The sequence below is a fragment of the Myxine glutinosa genome, chromosome 10, assembly GCF_964187855.1.
Source record: "Myxine glutinosa chromosome 10, kmMyxGlut1.1, whole genome shotgun sequence".
Taxonomy (NCBI): Eukaryota; Metazoa; Chordata; class Myxini; order Myxiniformes; family Myxinidae; genus Myxine; species Myxine glutinosa.
In genome coordinates, this window is record NC_136270.1 from 105,835,790 (window position 1) to 105,859,381 (window position 23,592).

The window sequence follows — 23,592 nt, forward strand, 5'->3', positions numbered from 1 at the left end:
CGGAAGTATGCATAAAAAATTGCGAAAAAGTTCAATAGGAGTTTGTTTCACCGGTCTTTTTTTGATTCACAATCTCATGCACCTCTAATTTGTAATTAAAATACTTTAAGACCAACCTCGTTCCCCGGGCCCGCACGGGCCCTGGTCATCTTCAACGAAAATCGTCACCAAACACCGGAACCAATGAGATTCGAGCATTTGAAAAAATATTTCAAAAACCAAATCGCTCCATGGAGGCCGCTATCTTCCGTATGCGGAAGTATGCATAAAAACATTGCGAAAAAGTTCAATAGGAGTTTGTTTCACCCGTCTTTTTTTGATTCACAATCTTATGCACCTCTAATTTGTAATTAAAATACTTTAAGACCAACCTCGTTCCCCAGGACCTGGTTATCTTCAACGAAAATCGTCACCAAACACCGGAACCAATGCGATTCGAGCATTTGAAAAAATGTTTCAAAAAAGCTTATTACCGGTACCGCGTTTCGGAGGCTGAAAACGACATCAAATATTCTAAAATTGATGAAGAATTATTTTTTAGAAATCTCGCGGCCGTAGGGGATAGTTTTTCACGGCCGGAAATATCCGAAGTTGAGACGGAATTCACCGAATTAATCAAGAAGGAGATTTTATCAATTTTAATCTCATACAGAATGCAAATGGTGTCATTTTGAACTCGGTACGGTACCCACTACACCTACCTACTACCAACTACCTAACCTACTGATGCCATAGTGATGGGTAAAATAGTGGCAAGAGACTTTGGCTTCGCCGGCTCATTGCGGCTTTGCAGTCGGGTTCTAGTAATTATCATTATAACATTCCACAGGAGGAGGCGCTCCTATTGTCAAAATTTAGTGTCTTTCGGACCAACAGTTGCAGATAATTTTTTTTTTCAGACTGATCGGACCAAGCATTGTACTTGTCGAATTATGACGTCATAATGAAGGAACTGATGACATCATCATTAACATACTTATTCTACATGGGGAGTAGCTACTTGACAATGAGCCATGTTTCAATTTTTTACACGGAGGGGTTTCGGAGATCATAGAGGTGCAACGCTTTTTGATTTTTCCAAGATGGCGCCTGTACCACGTGACCTATGACGTCATAATTATTTTAAAATTCCACAGGAGGCGCTTCAATGGTAAAATTTCGTGTCAATCGGACCAACAATTGCCGAGAAAATGAATTTAAAAAAAAAATTCAGACACGTACGTAATGAAATACTTATGTTATGACAATTCACTCGATCGTAGATTGTAAACGTATCATTTTGTACGTATCGGTATTTGAATCGGCGGCCATTTTTCACTGCTGTGTCCATGGTGAAAGGGACGAACGGTTGTTGAGTAAGATGAGGTGCATAAGGCCAAGGTGTAGTTGCTATGCGGAGGTGTTAAGGTGCAGGTGTGGCGAAGTATGACAGGTATTTTACGAAAGAATGTTTGGCTTGACTTTCCTTGAAAAATGTGGTTGAGTCAATAAAAGGGAACAGGCACAGGAGAACAATTAAATGCCATTTGAGCAAGTAAAATCGACAGATTACGCATAGTTTGGCGACTGAAAGTACATGAACTTTACTCCACAAAGACAAAAAAAAAAACTCAACACACCGGAAGCTGCGTCTCGTGATTTCCCCCCCTCTCGCATACATCATTAGCTGTGACGTAACATGCCGTACGCGCGCTGATTGGCCGGTGCGTATTGCATCGTCACGCCGATGTCGTGCAGTGCCGGCTTGCTGTGCGTGATGGTTGCGAGTGACCGGCGCAGGACGTGGAGGTGGAGCGCAAACTGATAACATGGTACCAGGTGAGCCCCTGCGACCCTCGTGTCGCACACCGTGCACGGAGAGTACGGTAAATGAGACGATAGCGTTTGGGTGGTTTAAAATCACGTGGCCCGTTAATATTGTAACTTCCTTCTCTGTCCTTTCTTACCCGTGAGCATCGTACTGAGATTTAACAGGTGGTTTGAAGGTGTTTATTTACCGAGCGTGCATTAACAGCGCAATACTAAATAGCGAGCACATGTCAAGACTCAAAGGTAGCATTGTAATGACTGGGACTGAAATGATCACCTGCTTGTATGTCGTGTCATGTCCTCTTAACATGTTCCACAAAACGTATTGATTGATATAACCTGATAGTAGAGGAAATGAGCCTGAGTAATTCATTTTGAAAATCATTTCATGTTAGAGAGAGGCATCCACTGGCAACAGGTAGGGCATGGGGTCGTGCATGGGGGAGGGTGGATGCCAGCTGAGGTTTTCCCGAAAAGGGTCATGTTTAACCCTTTTTTTCCTAAATCAGTATTTCCGAATAGCGGGGTGGCTTGGGGTCAATTTTCAAGATTACCGTTACCGGGCGGACAAAAGCGCCATTTTTGGTGTGAGGCTTCCTTAGGGTATATCAGTTGATTTTAGCCGAGGAGCCCTCTCGAAATATGTACGTAACCATGGTAACACAAACAAATCCAAGATGGCTGCCGTTCATGATAAAATACCAATTTTCTTGGGTTGTAGTTGTTAGAGGAAAGCCAAATTGTATCAAAATATTACTTAAATATCAGAACCATGTCCTCAACATGTTCGGTCACCCTCCTGAAATATTAAAGTAAAACATAAAAATCCAAAATGGCCGCCATTTATGCTGAAATAGCAATTTCCTTGGTTTTTAGCGGTCATACGATGGCTAAATTGTACCAAAGTATGATTATATTATACCAGAATATTTTTATTGAAGCCCTATTTTTAAAAAAGATACACAAATAACCTACCACATATGGACAACATGGTTGTTTATTTCCCGTAGGTCTAAAGATCAAAGAAATCAAACTACATAATATTGACTGCAACATCCAAACTAATTGAATTTAAAAGTGATCTAAACTATTTTTTCTCAAGATAGTGCGTTCTTGAGACAAGGGTTTGAACATGGAAATAATGTGAATGTTTTAATTATGCTTTTATCCTAACCTTAATGTGACCCTTGTGGGTATCCGTAGTTATATACCTAATTTAGAGGGCGACATTGTGACTACAGGCTGTCTTTACTATACTGCTAAGCACATGTATTGGTGGAAAGTTTTCTGGCCTCCTTTGTTAACAATCTACATATTTTATGGTAAGTAAGCAACTTTTCAAGTTATTATCTTTAATTACAGAACTTCAGTGATCAAGTCAGGTTTTTTTAGCTAAACAGAAGTATGTGTTTATGTACATTTGGTAACAATCAGCATAATTAGACAAGCTTAAACACTCCTATAAATAATGGTGAAGGAATGACATGCTGAAGAAGAGTCCCACCTTTATGTACTGGGACCTTATCCTGAGATACGAAACCCTTATTCTCATCTTCATCAGGGCTCACAGAGAAAAGAACTTTCCTTTGTATGTAGATGTCTTGGAGCAGCTGACACCTTTGTTTTTTGCCCTGGACCATGTGAACTATTCAAGATGGATGCCTGTTCACATAAGAGATATGAAGTCTCTGCCTGACCCTATCAAGGAAGAGTTTGAGAAACAATGCCACTGGGTCCTTTCTAAAACCAGCAAAATATTCTCTACTATCCCATTTGACCAAGTTCATGAACAGGAGAACGCGAAAGTCAAAGGCTCTGGTGGTTGTATTGGACTCACAGGAAACCCTGTCGCATTTAGACGCTGGATGTTAACAGGTCCCGAGTTGGCCAGATTGCAAACACAGTTTGAGGAAGAATACTTTCCCAATGATGACCCAGATTTTCGGAACCATGAACAGGGCCTTGCATCACAAAAAACATTTCAGAAGGAAGTAAACAATCTTTCTGAAACCTTCAACAGAATGGGAAACCCCTTCCTTGATGATTTTGAAGAGCTAGTGACACTCGACAGTCGCAATTGCATGGATGAGTCTGTAGTATCCGCACTACGCACATTGGAAGACACAGGCATAAAGCAGTATCAGGAGTATGTCAAGAGTGTACTTGAAGATCGCAGCTGCTCTATACATGACCCAATCAAGAAGAACTCACTGGCTCTCTTCAAGAGACCTAAACCCAAGGCCCCGACAAAGCAGGGGAAGAAGATCAAAGTGCTCCAGAACAATGTGGCACTTTTTGGCCAGTTGTACATTGCCATGCAAAGTCGCGAGGGTGACCTGAAGGAATTCTTTGCCCATGAGATACAACCCTTTCCACCTTCTCTCTCAGACTTTGGTAAGCTGCATTTACCAAACACAAAGTCCGATCTACTGAAATGTATTGAGCAGCCCGAGCAGCCTGAGCCACCTTCAACCTATGACTGCATTGTACTGGATGGTGCTGTCATTGTGCACTGTCTGCCGACTACTGCAGTCAGCACGTTCATTGAGTATGCAGACAAGGTGTTCATCCCCTACCTGGTGAAGCAGCTACAGAATGCCACAAGGTTGGATGTTGTGTGGGACACATACATTCCAGACAGTTTGAAGGAATCAACCCGGGAAAAGAGAGGAAAGGGTGTGCGCAGAAAAGTGTCCGGCCAAATCAAGCTTCCAGGCAATTGGATGGACTTCCTCCGTGATCCAAAAAACAAACAGGAGCTATTTGCCTTTCTGACGTCCAAGGTTGCCGAGTTTACCTTTCCATCAGGCAAATCCGTGTACATCACATCAGGTGAATCTGTAGTATCCACAGGCACCATCAACGCCATGCTGAACTGCAACCATGAGGAAGCAGATACGAGGGTCATAGTGCACATCGTGCATGCACTAGAGCAAGATATGAAGACTATTAAAGTGCGCACTGTTGACACAGACGTTGTAGTCATACTTATTGGTACATTTTATGATCTCATGGTCACTCAGCCATTGGTAGACATCTGGGTTGCCTTTGGAATGGGTAAGAATTACAGATTTTACAGTATCAATGCCATATGTGACAGACTTGGGGAAACAAGATCACAAGCTCTACCAGTATTTCATGCCCTTTCTGGATGTGATACCACATCAGCCTTCCAAGGTAAGGGCAAGAAGTCAGCCTGGCAGGCTTGGCAAGCCTATGAAGACATCACAGAAACATTTGTGTATCTGGCTCGTCACCCCTTTGAGCTTCTTTATACAGACGCTGATCACTTCCAGAAGATCGAGAGACTAATCATCATCTTGTATGATAGAACAAGTCCCTTGAGCTCCGTCAATGAAGCAAGACAGGAACTCTTCTGCCAGAAGAATCGATCAATGGACAGAATACCACCCACACAGGATGCTCTTCTTCAACATGCCTGGCGGGCATTGTACCAAGCCGGAATCTGGACAACCAGCACACAGACACAGCAAGTGGTTCCTTCTCCACAGACATTTGCATGGACCAAGGTGTCAGATGTATGGGTACCAGTTTGGATATCAATGCCAGAGGTTTCCAGAGCATGCAGAGAACTAATCAAATGTGGTTGCAAAGGAGACTGTACCACATGCAAATGTGGCAATGCCAATCTTGTCTGCTCAAAACGTTGTGTTTGCCCATGTATTAAATAGACAAGTAAATAAGAACATTGCAGATGTCTAGATTACTGAGAAAGTAAGGATTTGCACATTGCACACTGAACATTATAATATACTTTTGTTCAACAGAAATCCCCCATGCTCACTACTGAATGACCAAAGTACTTGTACACTCAATTTTTTAAAATTATTTTCTTTAAAAGTTGATGACTGAGGTCAATTATATCATGTAGTGGTTATAAGTTTCATGATTGTGTGGCTACAAATTCCCCTCATCCCAAGTGGGACTGGGAGGTTTTTTTTAGACCAGGAGTATTGTAATATATAAAGCTATATCAATATGCAGTACCAGAGACTTTTGGGGGCATCCTCATTTTTTCAAAAACAAATGACATACTTTGCTTACATGTACCTCCAAGTCGGCTTTTTTTTGTTTCAGTGTTTTGTTTTGATTAATGTGCAGCCTATATCAGGTGTACATATGTACTTAATAGTCTAGTCCAAGCTGGATCCGACCAGAAAGGATAACCATTAGGAGTGCAAAATATCGAGCCCAAGAATTGGGCGTGTCGCTTATTGGATGTCACGCCTACCATTACAATCAGTATCCACTATAAACCAATGAGAGGTTTAGATTAAGTCTTAATCTAAACCTCTCATTGGTTTATAGTGGATACTGATTGTAATGGTAGGCGTGACATCCAATAAGCGACACGCCCAATTCTTGGGCTCGATATTTTGCACTCCTAATGATAATGTTGTATTTCCAGGGTACAATGTTTACAGCTTATCATTCGCAATAATTGATGACCTGGAGTTATAAGCAATGTATTCAAGCCAAAAGCTTCCCCCCCCCCCTAACATTGAGGGCGCCCTTCACATGAAATCACTGAATGTCCCTTTAAATTTACTAGTGATATTGTAATATCAAAATACACATTCAGTGTCCTAAAAATTTATATTTTGATACCAATTTTTGCTATCCATGACTTATATAACCCGGGAAATGTGTTTTTAATTACTGGATGGCGGCCATTTTGGATTTTTTGGTTTTACACGAATACGCGTAAAAATTTGCGAGGGCTCCTCGGCTAATATTGATTAATAGGTCATTAGGAGTGTTCATGCCAAATTTGGTGATTTTGTCCACCGTGTAACGGTAATTTTGCTAAGCCACCCTACTAGAAGTGTTGAAAAGAGAAGAGATGTTTGTAACAATATCCCATTTATTTGCCCAGCCATTTTACTCTACATGGGGTTTTTATACATCATTTTGTTGCTGATGATATTGCCTACAAAATGCCTCAGTATTTTTAATATATATATATATAATTAAGGGGTTACAGTGGGGGTCAAAGGTCAACCTCTGGCAAAAATATATAATTTTCTCACACTTTCTAATGGATAGGCAAAATGCCATATAAAACTAAATTTACTGGTTCTAATTGCTTTTATTTATCAATCCTCACATAGAAGAGCAGTTTTTAGTGAGGAAAGATTGATGTAATACCCCTCTGTGGGCAATTAGTGAAGGGTAAAAATGAACCTTTTCTTCAAAAATACATAGAAATTGTGAAAAAACCTCTGTCTTGTATTTACCGGTACATGGAATTGTTAAGTGTGATGTTATAGCATACAGTATGCATTGGAAAATGTCTCCAAACCACCATGGTCAAGATTCCTAGTATTGTTTGAGACTTTATTGTGTTTGCCAACAACCTACGGATAACATAGTTTGAACCGGGGCTCCGACTACCTACACATCTTCATCATCATCCTGTGAATTGGTGCGTGATCCCCTACAAGTGCAAGCACTAATGCAGGTCTTTTGTCCACAAACAGCCGCATCTTTTTCCACAACCAGATGTGCAAAAGCAGCTCACAAGCTCCTTGCAAGCTTTTGGAAGAGGGCTCAGGGTCATCAAATTGGGAACGAGGTTTCCACTACTATCATTCTTCCATCCACTGGTTGTTGGATCAGGCAGATCTTGCACTGGGCTTAGTGACTCCTTCCAGACAAGGCATTGGTAGTTTGCTCGACGAATATGCATTTCCAGTGCATCCTTGGAGGGGGGAAGAGCATCAAGCGAACGCTTTCCTTGAAGGAACATTTCTCGGCGAACTTGATCAATTGCCGTAAGAGGGGTGGTTTTTAGGTACAGTTTGCACACAAACTTCTCAGCGTCTTGGATCAATTGGTCACTGATGTTTTTAGACCCCATCTTCTGGAGGCATGCTGACTCTTCAGTGAACACTTTCAACGCAGCCTTCTTCCCTATACCGGCGAACTGGCTGACTGTGTCACAACCTGTTAGTGCATGGAATGCAATAATTGTCTGAATTTGGTCTTCTGGTAGTGAGATCTGATGGATGGGGATGAACGGACGTTTGGATTTCAATCCTGAACTGAACCACACCTCTGGAGATAGATGATCTCGCAGGCCCAGTGCCACAACCAGGACATCTGTGTCTCGGCATTGAAGGACACATCTCTGGTAGCCCTGTAGTGTCGCATCCCTGGCATGCAGGATGATCCTGGTGTCCGCCTCTTCATGGTTTGCGTTCATGGAGTTTGCTCCTGCCGGTAGAAATCCATACCCTCATCAAATCCTTAAACCCACCGGCAACAACTAATTCATATGTTGGCTGTAGCTCCTTCTCCGCCATCTCTATGAGAGATCCGGAAAGAAATGCTGCCAAGTCAGCCTTGTTGGCAGAGAGGCTGAGGAATGAGTTGAAGTTGGAGGGGAACTTCACGTCCTTTGAACTGATGACACGTCTGATTGGGCGGGTTTTGCCGACTCTTTTTTCCCTTGTGCCAGACTTAATGGAGACCTCCTGATACCGATCGAACACAACATCAACCCTGGAGTACATGGGACCAAAGCGGTTTAAGACACTGGTACAGAATACATTGCTCAGATCTCCAAAAGTCTCTGATTTCTCAGGCTTGCCAATTGCTTGTATCAGTGCAGGGCCGTCAATGATCAAGCAGGTTTTTGCTGTACTCTCGGGAAGGTTTTTTGACACTTATATGTCCTTGGTCAGCATTTCTTGAAGCTGGGACTTGTCGGTAGAATGGAGTTTCCCATTGGTGTCTGCTAGTGCACGTGGGACTGATGAAAGCTCATGCCTCAGGATGTTATTCAGGTCTACATCTCTCCCTCCCTGTGCTGCCACAAACAGTCTTTGGATTAGATTCCTGTCAGCTTTGATCTCTTTCTGTTTGCCAGCTCCACTTGGTTGAATGCTTACTTTGTACATCCTGCTTGTTGATGGTGTTTTGTTCCTAGATAATGTAGCATGAAAGTCTGTTGGCTTCTCAATAAGGCGAGTGGAGACAAATGTTTCAACTAGGGATGCTCCTGTTTCACCAGCCTTGAGGACTTCTTCTTTGATGGAGTCTCAAACAATCCTAGGAATCTTGACCATGGTGGTTTGGAGACATTTTCCAATGCATACTGTATGCTATAACATCACACTTAACAATTCCATGTACCGGTAAATACAAGACAGAGGTTTTTTTCACAATTTCTATGTATTTTTGAAGAAAAGGTTAATTTTCACCCTTCACCAATTGCCCATAGAGGGGTATAACATCAATCTTCCCTCACTAAAAACTGCTCTTCTATGTGCGGATTGATAAATAAAAGCAATTAGAACCAGTAAATGTAGTTTTATGTGGCATTTTGCCTATCTATTAGAAAGTGTGAGAAAATTATATATTTTTGCCAGAGGTTGACCTTTGACCCCCACTGTAACCATGGTAACCCATTAATTATATATATATATATATATTAAAAATACTGAGGCATTTTGTAGGCAATATCATCAGCAACAAAATGATGTATAAAAACCCCATGTAGAGTAAAATGGCTGGGCAAATAAATGGGATATTGTTACAAACATCTCTTCTCTTTTTCAACACTTCGGAAATACTGATTTAGCATAAAAGGGGTTAAAATGACCCTTTTCGGGAAAATCTCAGCTGGCATCCACCCTTTCCCAATGCACCACCCCATGCCCTAACTCTTCCCACTGGATGCCTGTCTCTAACATGAAATGATTTTCAAATCAATTTCTAAGCCACTTTTTCACTTTCGTTTCCTCTACTATGAACCAAAATCCACCTGGTTTTGTCATAATTCGTTAACTTTAGGGGGGGGGGGCGTGATGGGGGTGAGGGGTGAGGGGAGGAGGACGAGGTGGGGAGGAGGAGGGGGGGAGGGTGGAGAGAGAGAAGGGGGTGAGGGGGGGAGGAGGAGGAGGAGGAGGAGGAGAGAGAGAGGAGAGAGGATGGAGGAGAAGGAAGGAGAGGGGGGGGGGGGGGGGGGGGGGATTCATCGGATTTTCACCAAATTTGTTGTAGCCGAGTGTGCAACCACTCCCACGACCACCGACACAGAAATCAAATGAAAGTTAAAATAAACCCGTGAGGCCGCTGCAAGCATTGAAGGAAAAATGATGATGATCTGCATCATCACTTCCCACATTAAATCCGTAAAGGTTGCAAGTTAATCAAAATTTATTAGATTTCCACCAAATTTGTTGTAATCTTGAGTACCGCCATTCCAGCAACCACCAAAACTGAAAACAGAAATCGAAGTTAAAATAAACCCGTGAGGCCGATCAAAGCAAAAAGTGTTTTTCATCCATGAGATTCCTTTACAGTCATAATTCCATATTTATAAGCAAGATATGGAATTTTATATGAGAAGATATGGAATTCCCTATTTATTCCTCTTTCCCCCACCGCTCTCCGTCTTTCCCCCACCCATCTCCCTCTTTCCCCCTCCCCACACTTCCCCCTCCCCATCCCCTTCTCCTCCCCCTCCCCTTCTCCTCCCCCTCCCCATCCCCTTCTCCTCCTCTTTCCCCTCCCTATCCCTTCTCCCATTCCGCTCCCCCCTTCTCCTCCTCCACTCTGTTCCCCCTCCACTCTTCCATTTCACTCCGTCCTTCCCCTCCTCCCCCATCCTCTCTCCCACCGTTCCTCTCCCCTCCCCATCTCCCCTTGCCCCTCCCCCTCTGCTCTCGCAACTCCTCCTCTGCTCTCGCAACTCCTCTCTTATTATTCCTGGACTAACATCTACCAACTAATGATAGCAGATGGGACACCCGGCTTAACGTCCATTCGAGGGACAGCACACACACAACTCTGCATTGCCCAGCAACGCCGGATACTTTTGACGGTAGAAAATATAACAATTGTGAGTTTAAAAAGAAGAAGAAGAAGGTGCTTGGGAATATTGAATGATTAATTATGTGCTCTGCCTGAAGTCAGGTCTTTGGCTAGCAAGAGTGATAGTGGGTAGTTTGCCATTGCCTTCCCAGCAGTTAGTCAGCGCGGAAATTTGAAATTTGAGCAGAATACCTGCGATAACTCGCCTCTCTTGGCGAAGGACACTGGGATCTTTAACATCTACCAACTAATGATAGCAGATGGGACACCCGGCTTAACGTCCATTCGAGGGACAGCACACACAATGATGAATCATCCTGCCTGTGAAACTCGGGGATGACAGTTTATACCTGGGTCAGGATTTGAACACAGGCTAAACAGCTAAGAGATGTGTGTATACCCCTAGTCCATCCTTTGAGAAGATATGGAGAGTTTCTCTTTGCAATCGAACGGAAGGGGAATGAAGAAATTTAGAAAGAATTAAGAAGGAATAAAATAGGGCTACATTAAAATGAATATGATCAATAACTACAGTGCCTTTAGAAAGTATTCACACCCCTTGACTTTTTCACATTATGTTGTGTTATAGCCTGAATTTAAAATGGATGAAATTGATATTTTTTATGCCTCCGCCCCCAAAGGTGGCCGGAGGCATTATGTTTTTGGGTTGTCCGTCCGTCTGAGCTAAAGCTTGCGTTTCTCAGTAACCACATGTACGATTGAGCCAAAACTTTCAGAGTAGGAGCGACACCCATGTGGCATATTTTTATGGTAATTGTGACGTCATAGGTCACATGGTATGGCAGCCATTTTGGATTAAATGCAAATAATGAAAAAAATATTTCTCGGAAACCGCTGAATGGAAAAAATTGAAACTTGGGACATTGTGAAGTACTCCCAATGGGGAACAAAAGCATGATAAAGATGATATAATCGGTGAAGTGGTATACCAGCCGTAAATGTGCTATATATCATTTTTGGCCCCATCTCTCAATGGTGAAGAATCACTTGAAAACAAGACCAAAAGTCTAACAGTGGCATAGCCGGGCTTGTAAAATATTATAAACCACAAACACACATGATAACCTTTTGAAACAGTCGCTAATGCTGCTTATAACATTAAACGAAGAAATTTGGAGGTTTCCCGACATCCCTGAGGTAAGTTATACTTACAGAACTGATAGAAGATCTACTGTAATCTAGATTATAACCCACAAGCGTTGGGTACATACCGTTTTGTTGGAAGAGACGTAACGCCGATGCTTTCGATATTTGATGATCATTTTAACAATCGGTTTGTTTGTGTTTCACACTGAATGAAAAACGTCAAGGTAGAGCATGACGATTGTGATATATGACAGATTCGACGATATGTTTGGCATGAACGGAATATAAATCAAAATGGCGGTGTGTGGAGAGTCAGCAGCCGCACCGCCGTAATGACATCAGACGTAATCACATCACCCTGTCATGTGACCAGATTCTCAGCTCTGATTGGTATACGTTTGAGGGGATATACATACATACATACATACATACATACATACATACATACATACATACATACATACATACATACGGACGGACAAACTGTTATAGACGGCTCCGCCCGATGGGCTACACCATAACAATGTTCTCCCAAACCACAGAAGCGATCGACTAGGCATAGCGATTAAAAGTTGATTACGAAAACGTCATTGGTCACATGGTGTGGCAGCCATATTGGATTAAAGGAAAATATGAAATAGGTTTCACCTATGTCATCGGACTATGTGGAGGCATATTGGTGATGCAGTCGCATTGCTCTTGTTTTTCACTGATCACATAATAACCCATAATGCAAATTAGAATGTGGAAAAAAATTTTTTAGAAATGTTTACAATTTTTTTTTTTGGGTTTTAAAGAATTTTTACAAAATAATTAAACAATATAAAGCTGAAACGCTTTGAGTCAATAAGTATTCAGCCCCTTGTTGAACTCTTTAGCCTGAATGCAAAGTGCTACTTCTGGCAGAAACCGAGCACGTCTCATCACCCATCTAACACATCCATACCATGAAGCATGGTGGTGGCAGCATCATGCTATGGGGATGCTTTTTAGTGGCAGGGACTGGTAGACTTGTAAGGATAGAGAGACTGATAAATGGAGCCAAATACAGACAAATCCTTGAGGAGAACCTGCTTCAGAGTGCAAAAGGCCTTGGACTGTGGTGAAGATTTACATTCCAACAGGACAATCACCCAAAGCATACAACCAAAGCAACACTCGAATGGCTTCATAACTAGACTGAAAGTTATTGAGTGGCCTAGCCAAAGGCCAGACTTGAATCCCATTTAGAATCTGTGGAAAGACTTGAAGATTGCTGTTCACCCCATCCAACTTGACAGAGCTTGAGCAAATCTGTAAGGAAGAATGGGAGAAACTCCCCAAATCCAGATGTGCAAAGCTGATACAGACATACCCAAGAAGACTCAAAGCTGTAATCGCTGCCAAAGGCAGACCTGTTGAATTGACCATCACATGAGGAGGGTTCAAACTGATATAGATACGAGGTAGCGAACAGTTCAAGACTCACTCAATAAAAGTGTAATGAGGATTAATTTGGGACAATCTACTGCTACGACTCCAACAACAGTCTCAATTATTTCCACTGTGTGGAGTCGACCAGGGAAAGTTTTCCCCCCCCCCCCCATTGGTCTCACAAACTGACCTGTACCGGTCACACTTTGATGTGCTGTGATGACACTTTGATTTGACACTTTGATGTGATGTGCCGGCATCACAAACAACAAACACAAAGGCTCGGTTTTCACAAACCGGCACTTAACAGATAGATGTTCGACTGGAGGCAATTTGGGCAGGGCGTCGGCGATAACTCACCTAATCTTTGCAAAAGACCGGAATCTTTACCGTCCATTAACGAATGCAAGCAGATGGGACTGTCTGACGTCCGCCAAAGGACTTACTTAATGTCCGCCAAAGGGACGGCGCCCTTTGTGATACATACCCCAACTGTGAAGCACCAATCAAACAGTTTATATTGGGGTCGGGAACAGAACTGAGATCAGTGTGGAGGTAAATGTGCCACTCATGTACAAGCTGTGCCATCCTGTAAAATGACATAATTAACCCATGTCTATGCCATAAGTGATAACTAGGCCAATCATTGACACCATGGTAGTTAGTATTCATTCAAATATCTACTGACTGTCTCACTGCCCTTTCCAGTATAATTTGAACGAAAGTCAAAAGGCATCTTGCTGAGAATTATTTATTTATTTTTATTTTTCAAAACGTAAATGTGAAGAATGCTATGCAATCATCTCAATACAACACAATATATTGTGGTCGTACTAAACCATGCTGCTTTATTGTCAATGTGCTGCAGGCTGGCGGGTATCACCTCAGGTTGTGGCCTTGGTGGCGGTTGGCTTTGTGTTGTTGCCATCCTTGTGTATGGCCGGCTGCATGCTTGGATGCTCTGCCTACCAGCGACGCCGACAACGCAATCATCTCTTGGTGGAGGTTTGAAAAACATTTTCAGAGTGCAACATGAAAGTTTATTTTTCAATTTATTATCCAAGTTAGCGTAGATGCACATTTTGATTGTATGGTACAAGAAACTTGTGCAACAGTTTAAATCCACAATGATTATGAAACGTGTGAAGACCTCATGAACACTTCATTCACATAATTGATAGTTACAAAGGAAATTTGTCTCTGATACAACCACACAATCCTTTGAGCTGTGTCTGCAGTTTCATACAAGATGTTGATGTTGAAGCCTATATTCAGAAGAGTCCACAGTAGGCCAGCATCATGAAATATTTCCTTTAAAGGACATGTAGTTTACTATTATCTGACAAAGTAAATTGATCCGTGTCAAATAACCAATTTGTGTTGGATATTGTGTAGCCTGATGTTGGCTTAGCCGTTAGGGTGCCGGCTTGGGATCCTCGGATCCTGAGTTCGAATCCCGATTGATCGCTGAATTAACACCAGGGGGGTTGATTCAGCCTGTCTTCCTTCCGAGGTCGGCAAATTGAGCACCAGTTCATTGGTAATTCCCTGTGTGTTGCAAGGGGCGACTAACAGGGTTGGCGGCAGGAAGGGCATCCGGCCATAAAACATTGCTTAAAAAAGGGGACCACGGTGCCCAAAAAAGGCCAACCCCTGCTCTGCGGGGAAAAATGGCCTCTAAAGGTGGTTATTGTGTGATAGCACAAGTAAACAAGGCTGCAAGTCACATTTCTCTCCTGCTCTAAACTAATTTCGTGCACAATCGCCATTGTTGGCTCTGCTCGGAGTGCTCACACAGAGCAAGGAAATTATGTGGCCACTTACAGGCACTTTCAAGATTAGCGGATCCCAATGCTGTTCAAGTTCATCACCATTTTTTGCGATTGATCGATTTCATTTGTTAAATTTTAAGTAACTACGTACAACGCTGTGTTCTTCAATCAAGGGGTAAGAACTACTTGTGATTACATACAACACATGACTTTCCAAAGTAAATATTGTTTTCACAACAATGTTACCGATGCGTGCTGGACTAGAATTTTTATTGTTGATTGTGCACTATATCTGCACCCACCATCCTTCAATTCATCGATGAAGACTGCAATGTGTACTCGCTGTTGGTCGGTGGTTTTATTATCCCGATGCTCAAAAAAATTTGGGGGGATATGGTAATCGGTGGCTCCATCTGTCCGTCACACGATCTCTTCAAAAACGGTTGTGCAGAAATTCACCAAATTTTGTAATTATTATCCCCACATGGCAAGTGTAGTATCATTTTTGCCTCACTGACTGGGGTGAGTTCAAAAGGTCAACCAAAAATGCAATTACAGGCACAAATTTTGAAATGAAACTTTGTATCTGCAATCAGCATTTTGGGGACGTATTAAATATTTAAGGATTTTTTGGATTTGATCCACGATTCATGCCCCATGGGCTGTGGGGATTTGGAGTCACAGATCAAAACGGAAGATTTTTTTAACCTTAAAATTTGCTCATGGATCATTCCTGATGGAACTTTTTGCCTTCTTTAAACTTTTGCTTCAGGTGGGAAGCATGGGGTTTTGCGATGGCACGTCACGATTTGGGAAGGAAGCGGTACACGGTACAAAACTGACACTACAAGGAATGTCAGGAATGAAGTCGGGGATTGAAAGATGTGGATTTGGGGTGTATTAACGGGGGTAGAAAAGATCAAGGTTTTGGATTTTTTTTTTGTTGTTGTTGTTGTATACAGGATTGAGGCTCGTGAAAGAGCTAACATTTATCACACAAAAAAAATCAAGCAGACACACAAAACATACAATAAGGGTAGTGGTAGACAAGATGGGGAGAAGGGGAAGCACACAAACACAACATTTGAGAGCAGGGATATCGGGAGATCTATGAGAGGGAGAGGGCTTGGGGGGAGGAAGCGTAGGAAAGGGGGTGGGGGGGGGGGGGTTGGAGAACTATAAAACACAAGGACACTGCAAGGACTTCCAGGAAAGAAGTTGGTATTTCAAAAAAGTGGATCTGAGGTGAAATTAGCAGGGGTAGAAAAGATCAAGGTTTTGGATGGGGGAAGATAAGAGATGGTGGTAAACAGCTGTTTTAAAGACCTGGAGGGAGGAGTGGGATTGAAGAGAGTGTGGGAGTTTGTTCAAGAGGCAGGAAAAAAGAGGAGTGAAGGTGAGCAGAGAGTCTTGATTTTGGCAGTTTTACCAGAAGAAGGTTGCTGGCAGTTCTTGTGCATCCTGCAGGAATATTTGGGGGACAGAGCCCAGAGAGAGCTGGGTGAGCAAGGCCGGAGAGGAGTCGGTAGAAGACAGAAAGACCACCAACCTGCCTGCGGTGAGAGAGTGAAAGGCCCTCAGAATCAGCTTCATCGCTGGAGATTCCAATGATCCCGAAAGCTTTGGTTTCTACAGCATGAAGCCGAGCTGGGTGTGAGGCAGGAGCACCAGCCCAGAGTGGAGAGCAGTATTCTATTGAGCTGCGGATGAAAGCCTTGTATGTGGTGAGGAGCTCAGGTGTGCTAAGGAAGGACTTCGCATGACGGAAGATGCCCAGTTGGCGACTGGCTTTGGAGGCCAGCTTGGAAATGTGGTTTTCCCAGGAAAGATCATGGCAGATAGTGAGACCCAAAAGCTTGAGTGATATAACTTCTTGGAGAGGATTGTTGAGAAAGTAGATGGGAGGGTTTTGCAAACGGTCTTTTCAGAGAGACGTAGTGAGGGTGTGAGATTTGTCAGGATTGAAAGACATGTTCCACTTGTTTGACCAGTCTGTGATTTTGTTCAGGTCCGCAGAGAGTGAGGAGGCTGCTGACTGCCGATCTGAGGGATGAGGTATGGAGTCGCAGAGAGTGGAGTCATCAGCAAAGAGATAGAGAGGATTTTCCAGAGAGTCAGAAAGATCGTTGATGAATACCAAAAAAAGCACAGGGCCCAGAACACTGCCTTGAGGAACTCCAGTCTGAACAGGAAGGGGAGATGAGAGAAATCCATTCAGGGCCACATGTTGACTGCAACCGGAAAGGAAGTCCGCAAGCCATGCGTGGAGATTTCCATGGATACCATAGGATGAGAGTTTGGTGAGCAGAGCGGGGTGCCAGACCATATCGAAGGCACGAGATATGTCAAGGGAGACGGCTCTGATTTCCTGTTTGGCGTTGAGGGTCTCCATCCATTGTTGAGACAGCAGAAGCAGCATGTCCAGAGTAGAATGACCTGGTCTGAATCCACATTGATGATCTGAGATGAAGCCTTTATAACCTTTGTCTTCTTTGATCAATGCATCTTTACGAAATGTTCATAGCTTACTATATATATTCAGAGTATTGAATATTTGAGCTCTTATACTTACTTCTCCTTTGTCATTCTCAGAGAGCGTTGTTTGGCATGTTCTTGGAAACTTCAGTGCACCCATGCATCCATGTTGAAACGTTATATTTATAGGAACACATTTTGAATATGACATTTTAAGAATCGCTCGATTGGGAAAATAATTTGCAATGCAATAAAAATGAATACTGTCACAAATTCCAAAGTTATTGGATTTACCGATGTTGAACCGACAAGTGGGTGTAGTCCAAACTTGCATTTGTTAAAAAGATAAAGTACAGGCGATAGATACACACAACTGCAGCAAAGCAAAGCAGATTTTCTGCACTGATCTACACATAATGTCAAAGTGGATTTTAAAATGTTTTGAAATTTTTACAAAATAATAAAACATGAAATGCAGAAATGTCTAATTTACATAAGTATTCAACCCTCTGAGGCAATACTTTGTGGAAGTGCTTTTACAGCATCGACCCTCTTGGGCAGCAATTACAACATCAAGTTTTCTTGGGTTATGTCTGTATCAGCTTTGCACATCTGGATTTGGGAAGTTTCTCCAATTCTTCCTTGCTGATTTGCTCAACCTATGTCAAGTTGAATGCGGAGCATCGGTGAACAGCAATATTGAAGTCTTTCCATAGATTGTCAATGGGATTCAAGTCTGGACTTTGGCTGGGCCACTCAAGGACTTTCGCATTCTTGTTCTGAAGCTATTCTATTGTTGCTATCGCTGGATGTTTGGGGTCATTGTCCTGTTGGAACGTAAATCTTTGCTGCAGTCTAAGGTCTTTTGCACTCTGAAGCAGGTTATTCTCAAGAATTTGCCTGTATTTGGCTCCATTCATTGTTCACTCTATCCTTGCAAGTCTCCCGATCACTGCTGCTGAAAAGCATCCCCATACCATGATGTTGCAACCACCATGCTTCACGGTTGAGATCATGTTAGATGGGTGATGAGATGTGCTCCATTTCCACCAGACGTGGCACTTTGCATTCAGGCCAAAGAGTTCAATTTTTGTCTCATCAGACCACGGAATATTTTGCCTCATGCTCTCAGTCTTTCACTTTACTTTTTGCAAACTCCAGACATGCTTCATGTGCCTTTTTCTCAGGAATGGCTTCCTTTTGGCCACTCTCCCATAAAGCCTAGATTTGTGAAGTGCTGCAGAGACTGTTGTCCTTCCGGCAGGTTCTCGCATCTCAGTGAAGGAACTCTGTAGTTCTGTCAAAGTGGTCATTGGGTTCTTGGTCACCTCCCTGACCAAGGTCCTCCTTGCCTGGTTGCTCAGTTTGGTCAGACGGCCAGTCAGAAGAGTCTGGGTCATGCCATATTCCTTCCATTTCGTAATTATGGAGCTCAATGTGCTCTTGGGAACTCTCAACACTCTAGAGATCGTTTTCTACCCTTCACAAGATCTATGCCTCCTCACAATTCTATCTCAGAGTTCTAAGGACAGTTCCTTGGTATTCATGGCAGAGTTTCTGCTCTGACATGTACTGTCAACTGTGGGACCTTATATAGAAAGGTGTGTTTCTTTCTAAATCATGTCCAATCAATTGAATTGGCCACAGGTGGACTCCAAGCAAATTGTGGAGATATCTCATTGATGATCAAAGGAAATTGGATGCACCTGAGCTCGGCTTGGAGTGTCATAGCAAAGGGGCTGAATACCTATTGACTCAAGATATTTCAGCTTTTCATTTTTAATTATTTTGTAAAAATTTCCGAAAAAAACAAATTCGATTTTTATATCACTGATCTATACATAATACCCTGTAAAGTCAAATTTGTTATTACAATATACTGAAGAAATTTGGATTTGAGATCAAAAGATGAATATGAATGCAGGTCAGCTTTTATTTCTTGGTATTTCTGTTTATATGTTTTAACATTGTAGAACAACAGCACTTTTTATGTTCAGTTCCCCCATTTTAGGTATCCAATACACTGTATTTAGGTAACCAACCAATATACGCGTTATCACACTGAACCAATATACGCGTTATCACACTGAACCAATATACGCGTTATCACACTGAACCAATATATGCGTTATCACACTGAACCAATATATGCGTTATCACACTGAACCAATACACTGCCTGGCAGTCACTTGTGAAGAATTTGCGACACTTAAAGGTGACTCGCTGTGTCATGATGTGTGCCCTTTTAAAATTTGGGTCTTTCGCAATTTACCTGTGCCTATCGCGTGAAACACACATAATAGTAACATACATATGAGTTGTTGTTCTTGATACAGAGAGTATCATCGTGCTTATCATTAAAAATGAAAATCCGCCGCTCCCCTTCTCCCCCCACTGAACCATTATGTTCAATTATATCTTTCAGGAGGCGGATTTTGACTTTGCACCAAATCTCCAGCCTGTAGGAAAACCCTCCGGCCTATGGCAGCACACCTGTGTCTTCCTGCAGCCAATTCTGAGGAGATGCAGAAATTATTGCTCCTGCTCAGAGCGAAGACCGCTCCTATGTTCTTCGAACCTGTTCAAATCTTATGGCTTGTTAAACACCACAACGTCTTCAGTGATAGAAATTGAGATGGACGATTATTAGGTCGCTGGAATGGATCCTCAAGTTGAATTGACAGTTTTTCCCCCCACAATTGCACTTTACACTGACACGGTACAATGTCTAGGTTGACTTGATTCTGACCCATGGATGATTCTTAGAGATAGTCTGGAGATGTTTTTTTTTCACTTGCCTTTCACAATGTACTCAAGAATAGCTACTTATTCCATATACAAGTGGCAAAGATTTTAATCCCCCTCTGCCTTTTCCAAGAGAGATGAAGACCTCCCACACCTCACATCCCCCTCCTTTACATGTACAATATGCACAACTATACGTTTCCACCACCTTATGTGTTGTAAGCCAGTTTGGTTAAAGCACTTAAGACGAATTACGACCACTATGTGGATCCAGATATGGTTCAAATACAATTTTTAACTTGACAGTCATTTAGCTTGCCCTGGAGATGAAATGAACACTTTGATGTGAATATCATAAGCTGTGAGAAGTTTTTGTTCATAAACTTCAGTTTTGGTCAGAAGATATGAAGCTGTTTGCACCAATTTTCATGTCTGTTCCTTGGACCCATCATGAAGGTATCTTCTCATTTACAAATTTCAGTTGTATAAATTCGCACAATGAATACTTGTGAAGACGTGTAAACTTTGGTTATCATGTTGCATTTTGGGAGGCTATCTTTTTCTGTAGCGGCAAGCGATGCTTCCCATCGCTTTGCTCATGGATTTAATCAAAAGACAGCATGTTGTACTTCACAAATACCTTGCATGTACTGTATGAATGAATGAATGAATGAATGAATGAATGATCGTTTTAAGGCCATTTTTCCCCGCCAGAGCGGGGGTTAGCCTCCGTGAATATAGACATGCTGACATGCTGAAATGCTGAATGTCAGAGACATGTTGAATGGAGAAGGTGGAACAGACTCGGCAACGGTTGCTAGAGTGAGATGTGCATGGAAGAAGTTTCGGGAACTGAGTGGCGTGCTGATGAGGAGGGGAGTGTCGTTGAAGCTGAAGGGAAAGGTGTATGCTGCATGTGTGAGAAGTGTTATGATTTATGGGAGCGATACATGGGTAATGAACGTAGAGCAGCAACGAAGGCTGGAAAGGGTGGAAATGCGAATGGTTCGATGGATGTGCAGAGTATCGTTGAGAGAGAGGAAGACAAATGATGAATTGCGAAAGATGATGGGAATAGAGCCTGTGATTGATGCTGTGAAGAGGAACAGGTTGAGATGATTTGGTCATGTGTTGAGGAAGGATGAAAGTGATTGGTTGAGAAGAGTGATGGAAATGAATGTAGAAGGAAGTAGAGGATGGGGAAGACCGAGAAAGACTTGGCTAAAGATGGTCGAAGAAGAAATGCGGGCAAGGGGGTTAACAAGGAGAGATGCAGACAATAGGGCAAAATGGAGAAGATTGTCATGGGGACCGCAAGGCTAACCCCCGCTCTTGCAGGGAAAATGAATATAACAGGTTGTTGGTGTTGTTTGAGCTCCTTCAGTGTACTATTCCATTTTTTTTCTTCTGATGCTTCGATAAGTATTAAATATATACAATGGTGCTCCTGTTTGTCATGCTTTATTCATAACGGTTCCTGCTGTTGTAGAATGATTAAAATGGTGCTACATTAAACTCCAAATCCTTGTGATCCTCCAAATCCTACATTAAACTCCAAATCCCTGATTAAAAAAGACACCAATTTTTGTTCCAAGTAAATCGATTATTAGCCTTCCAACTCTACCAATTCTATGACAGCAGTAACCCTTTGGAATAAAGCGTGGGATGCACGGAGCGATGCTTGGATCCTTTTAGTAATATACAGCATTATATATTTGCTGTTTTTAGCTCACCTGGAAGAAGTTCTGTGGAGCTTATGCGATGGCGCGTTGTCAGTCCGTAAACACTTGCAACTTCTTCTCTGAAACCGCTGAAGGGATTGTGACCAAACTTGGCACAAATTATATTTGTCGTGTTGAAAAATTATATTTGTTGTGTTGTGACAAAAGTTTGTTCACAGTCCCCCTCTCATCCAACCCCCCCCCCCCGCCCCCAAAGAACCCCGAAGGGGCAGATTTTTTTTTATGCCGTGGACATACTTTGGTACATCAAAGTACATTGGTACATCAAAGTACATTGGTACATTTGGTACATTTACTTTGTACCATACTTTGGTACATTTGGGGTGAAGGTTGTGGTCAAGTTTCATCGAAATTGTGTGTGTAGTTTCAGAGAAAGCAAATACATATTTTGGGGGGCAACCCCCCCTAGACCAGTAAAAGGGGCAGATTTTTTTTAATGCCATGAACAAACTTTGGTACAGCATGGGTGGTGAAGGTTGTGGTCAAGTTTCAGAGAAAAAAAGCAAATTCCTATTTTGGGAGGTCAAACCTGGATCCACTTTGACCTTGGTAAACCCCCTTAGATCCCGATTTATTTAATGCTGTGAACAAACTTTAGTCAACACAACAAACATCATTTGTGCCAAATTTGGTCGCAATCCCATCAGCGGTTTCGGAGAAGAAGTTTCAAGTGTTTACGGAATGACGGACGGACGGACAGACTGACCGCGCCATTACATAAGCTCCCCCGAACTTCGTTCCAAGTGAGCTAATCACTCACAAATTGTGGAATATTTTGTTGCAATATATCCTTCCCCTCATCTGTAAGCTCCTCGGCCCTCTGTTTCAGCACCTCCATGATCTTGGAAATCTGCAGTGAAAGGAAATTCTTTTCAAGTACATACCATCTGAACAACTGTTATTGCATAAGTCTTTGTTCTGCTGAAACCTAAAGTTGAACTCTGGTTTCCTCGTTTTTTCTGTTTACGTCATGAAAGGGTTAATCATCATTTTTTTTTTTTTTTCTTTGGGAGGAAGTGGATGGAGCATTGTGTACTCTTACTCTTACTGCCAAGTGTTTAAAGTATGTGAAGCAACAACAAAGCATTCCTAAGTGTGGAAATCAAGCTCCATCAGCATAATAAAAAAATTGTTTTCACAAAAATGCAATCCAACATTTTAAAACACCTTTTCATAACTAGAGCTACTGCACAAAAGCTGTCAAACCTGAAGGATAGCATTTCACTTAACTTGTATAAGCTTATTGCTTTTGGCCATGAAGGATACAGCTCACAAGTGGATTTTGTACTGTCAGGAATTAAAAAGTTGTGCTTTGAGTCGAAGCAACATCCAATGGCCCAGCAAGTCTATTCCATCCGTTCTGATGAAGGTTTAATGCCTAAAGCATCAGCTTCACTTTGCTTCATTCTAACAGTGGTCAGCATACCTTTTTCAACTTTCAGTTGATATAACCAAAATGTTGTCATTTAGTCGTGTTTATGGACCTTCTACAAATCTACATATTACATACGTGCTTAGGTTAGTGTTGGTGTAGGGTCAACAAAGAATAAGGGATGAGACAAAAAGAAAAGGAGAAAGTATGGGATGTCCTGGGGATTTAAAAATATTAGCCCAGGAGCATTAGCCAAAAATGAAGGAGAAGCCTAGAAGAAATTAGTAGAAAGCTGATTTTTTGCAAAGAGCTCCTG

General features: G+C 42.2%; 1 protein-coding gene across 1 annotated transcript; it reads left to right on the top strand.

Annotated features, from left to right (window-relative positions):
- The first annotated feature begins 1,654 nt into the window (after positions 1-1,654).
- On the top strand, positions 1,655-23,237 carry LOC137412833 (uncharacterized). Its single transcript, XM_078785975.1, has 3 exons — positions 1,655-1,818; positions 14,039-14,175; positions 19,843-23,237. Exons 1-3 carry the CDS (start codon positions 1,809-1,811, stop codon positions 20,065-20,067), a joined length of 372 nt encoding a protein of 123 aa, XP_078642101.1. The 5' UTR covers positions 1,655-1,808; the 3' UTR covers positions 20,068-23,237.
- The last annotated feature ends 355 nt before the right edge of the window (positions 23,238-23,592 follow it).

What these genes read in the sequence shown, in the direction of transcription:
- LOC137412833 (XM_078785975.1), top strand. An exon ending in GCAATCATCTCTTGGTGGAG is followed by an intron (nt 14,176 to 19,842) that starts GTTTGAAAAACA and finishes TATATCTTTCAG; the next exon opens with GAGGCGGATTTTGACTTTGC.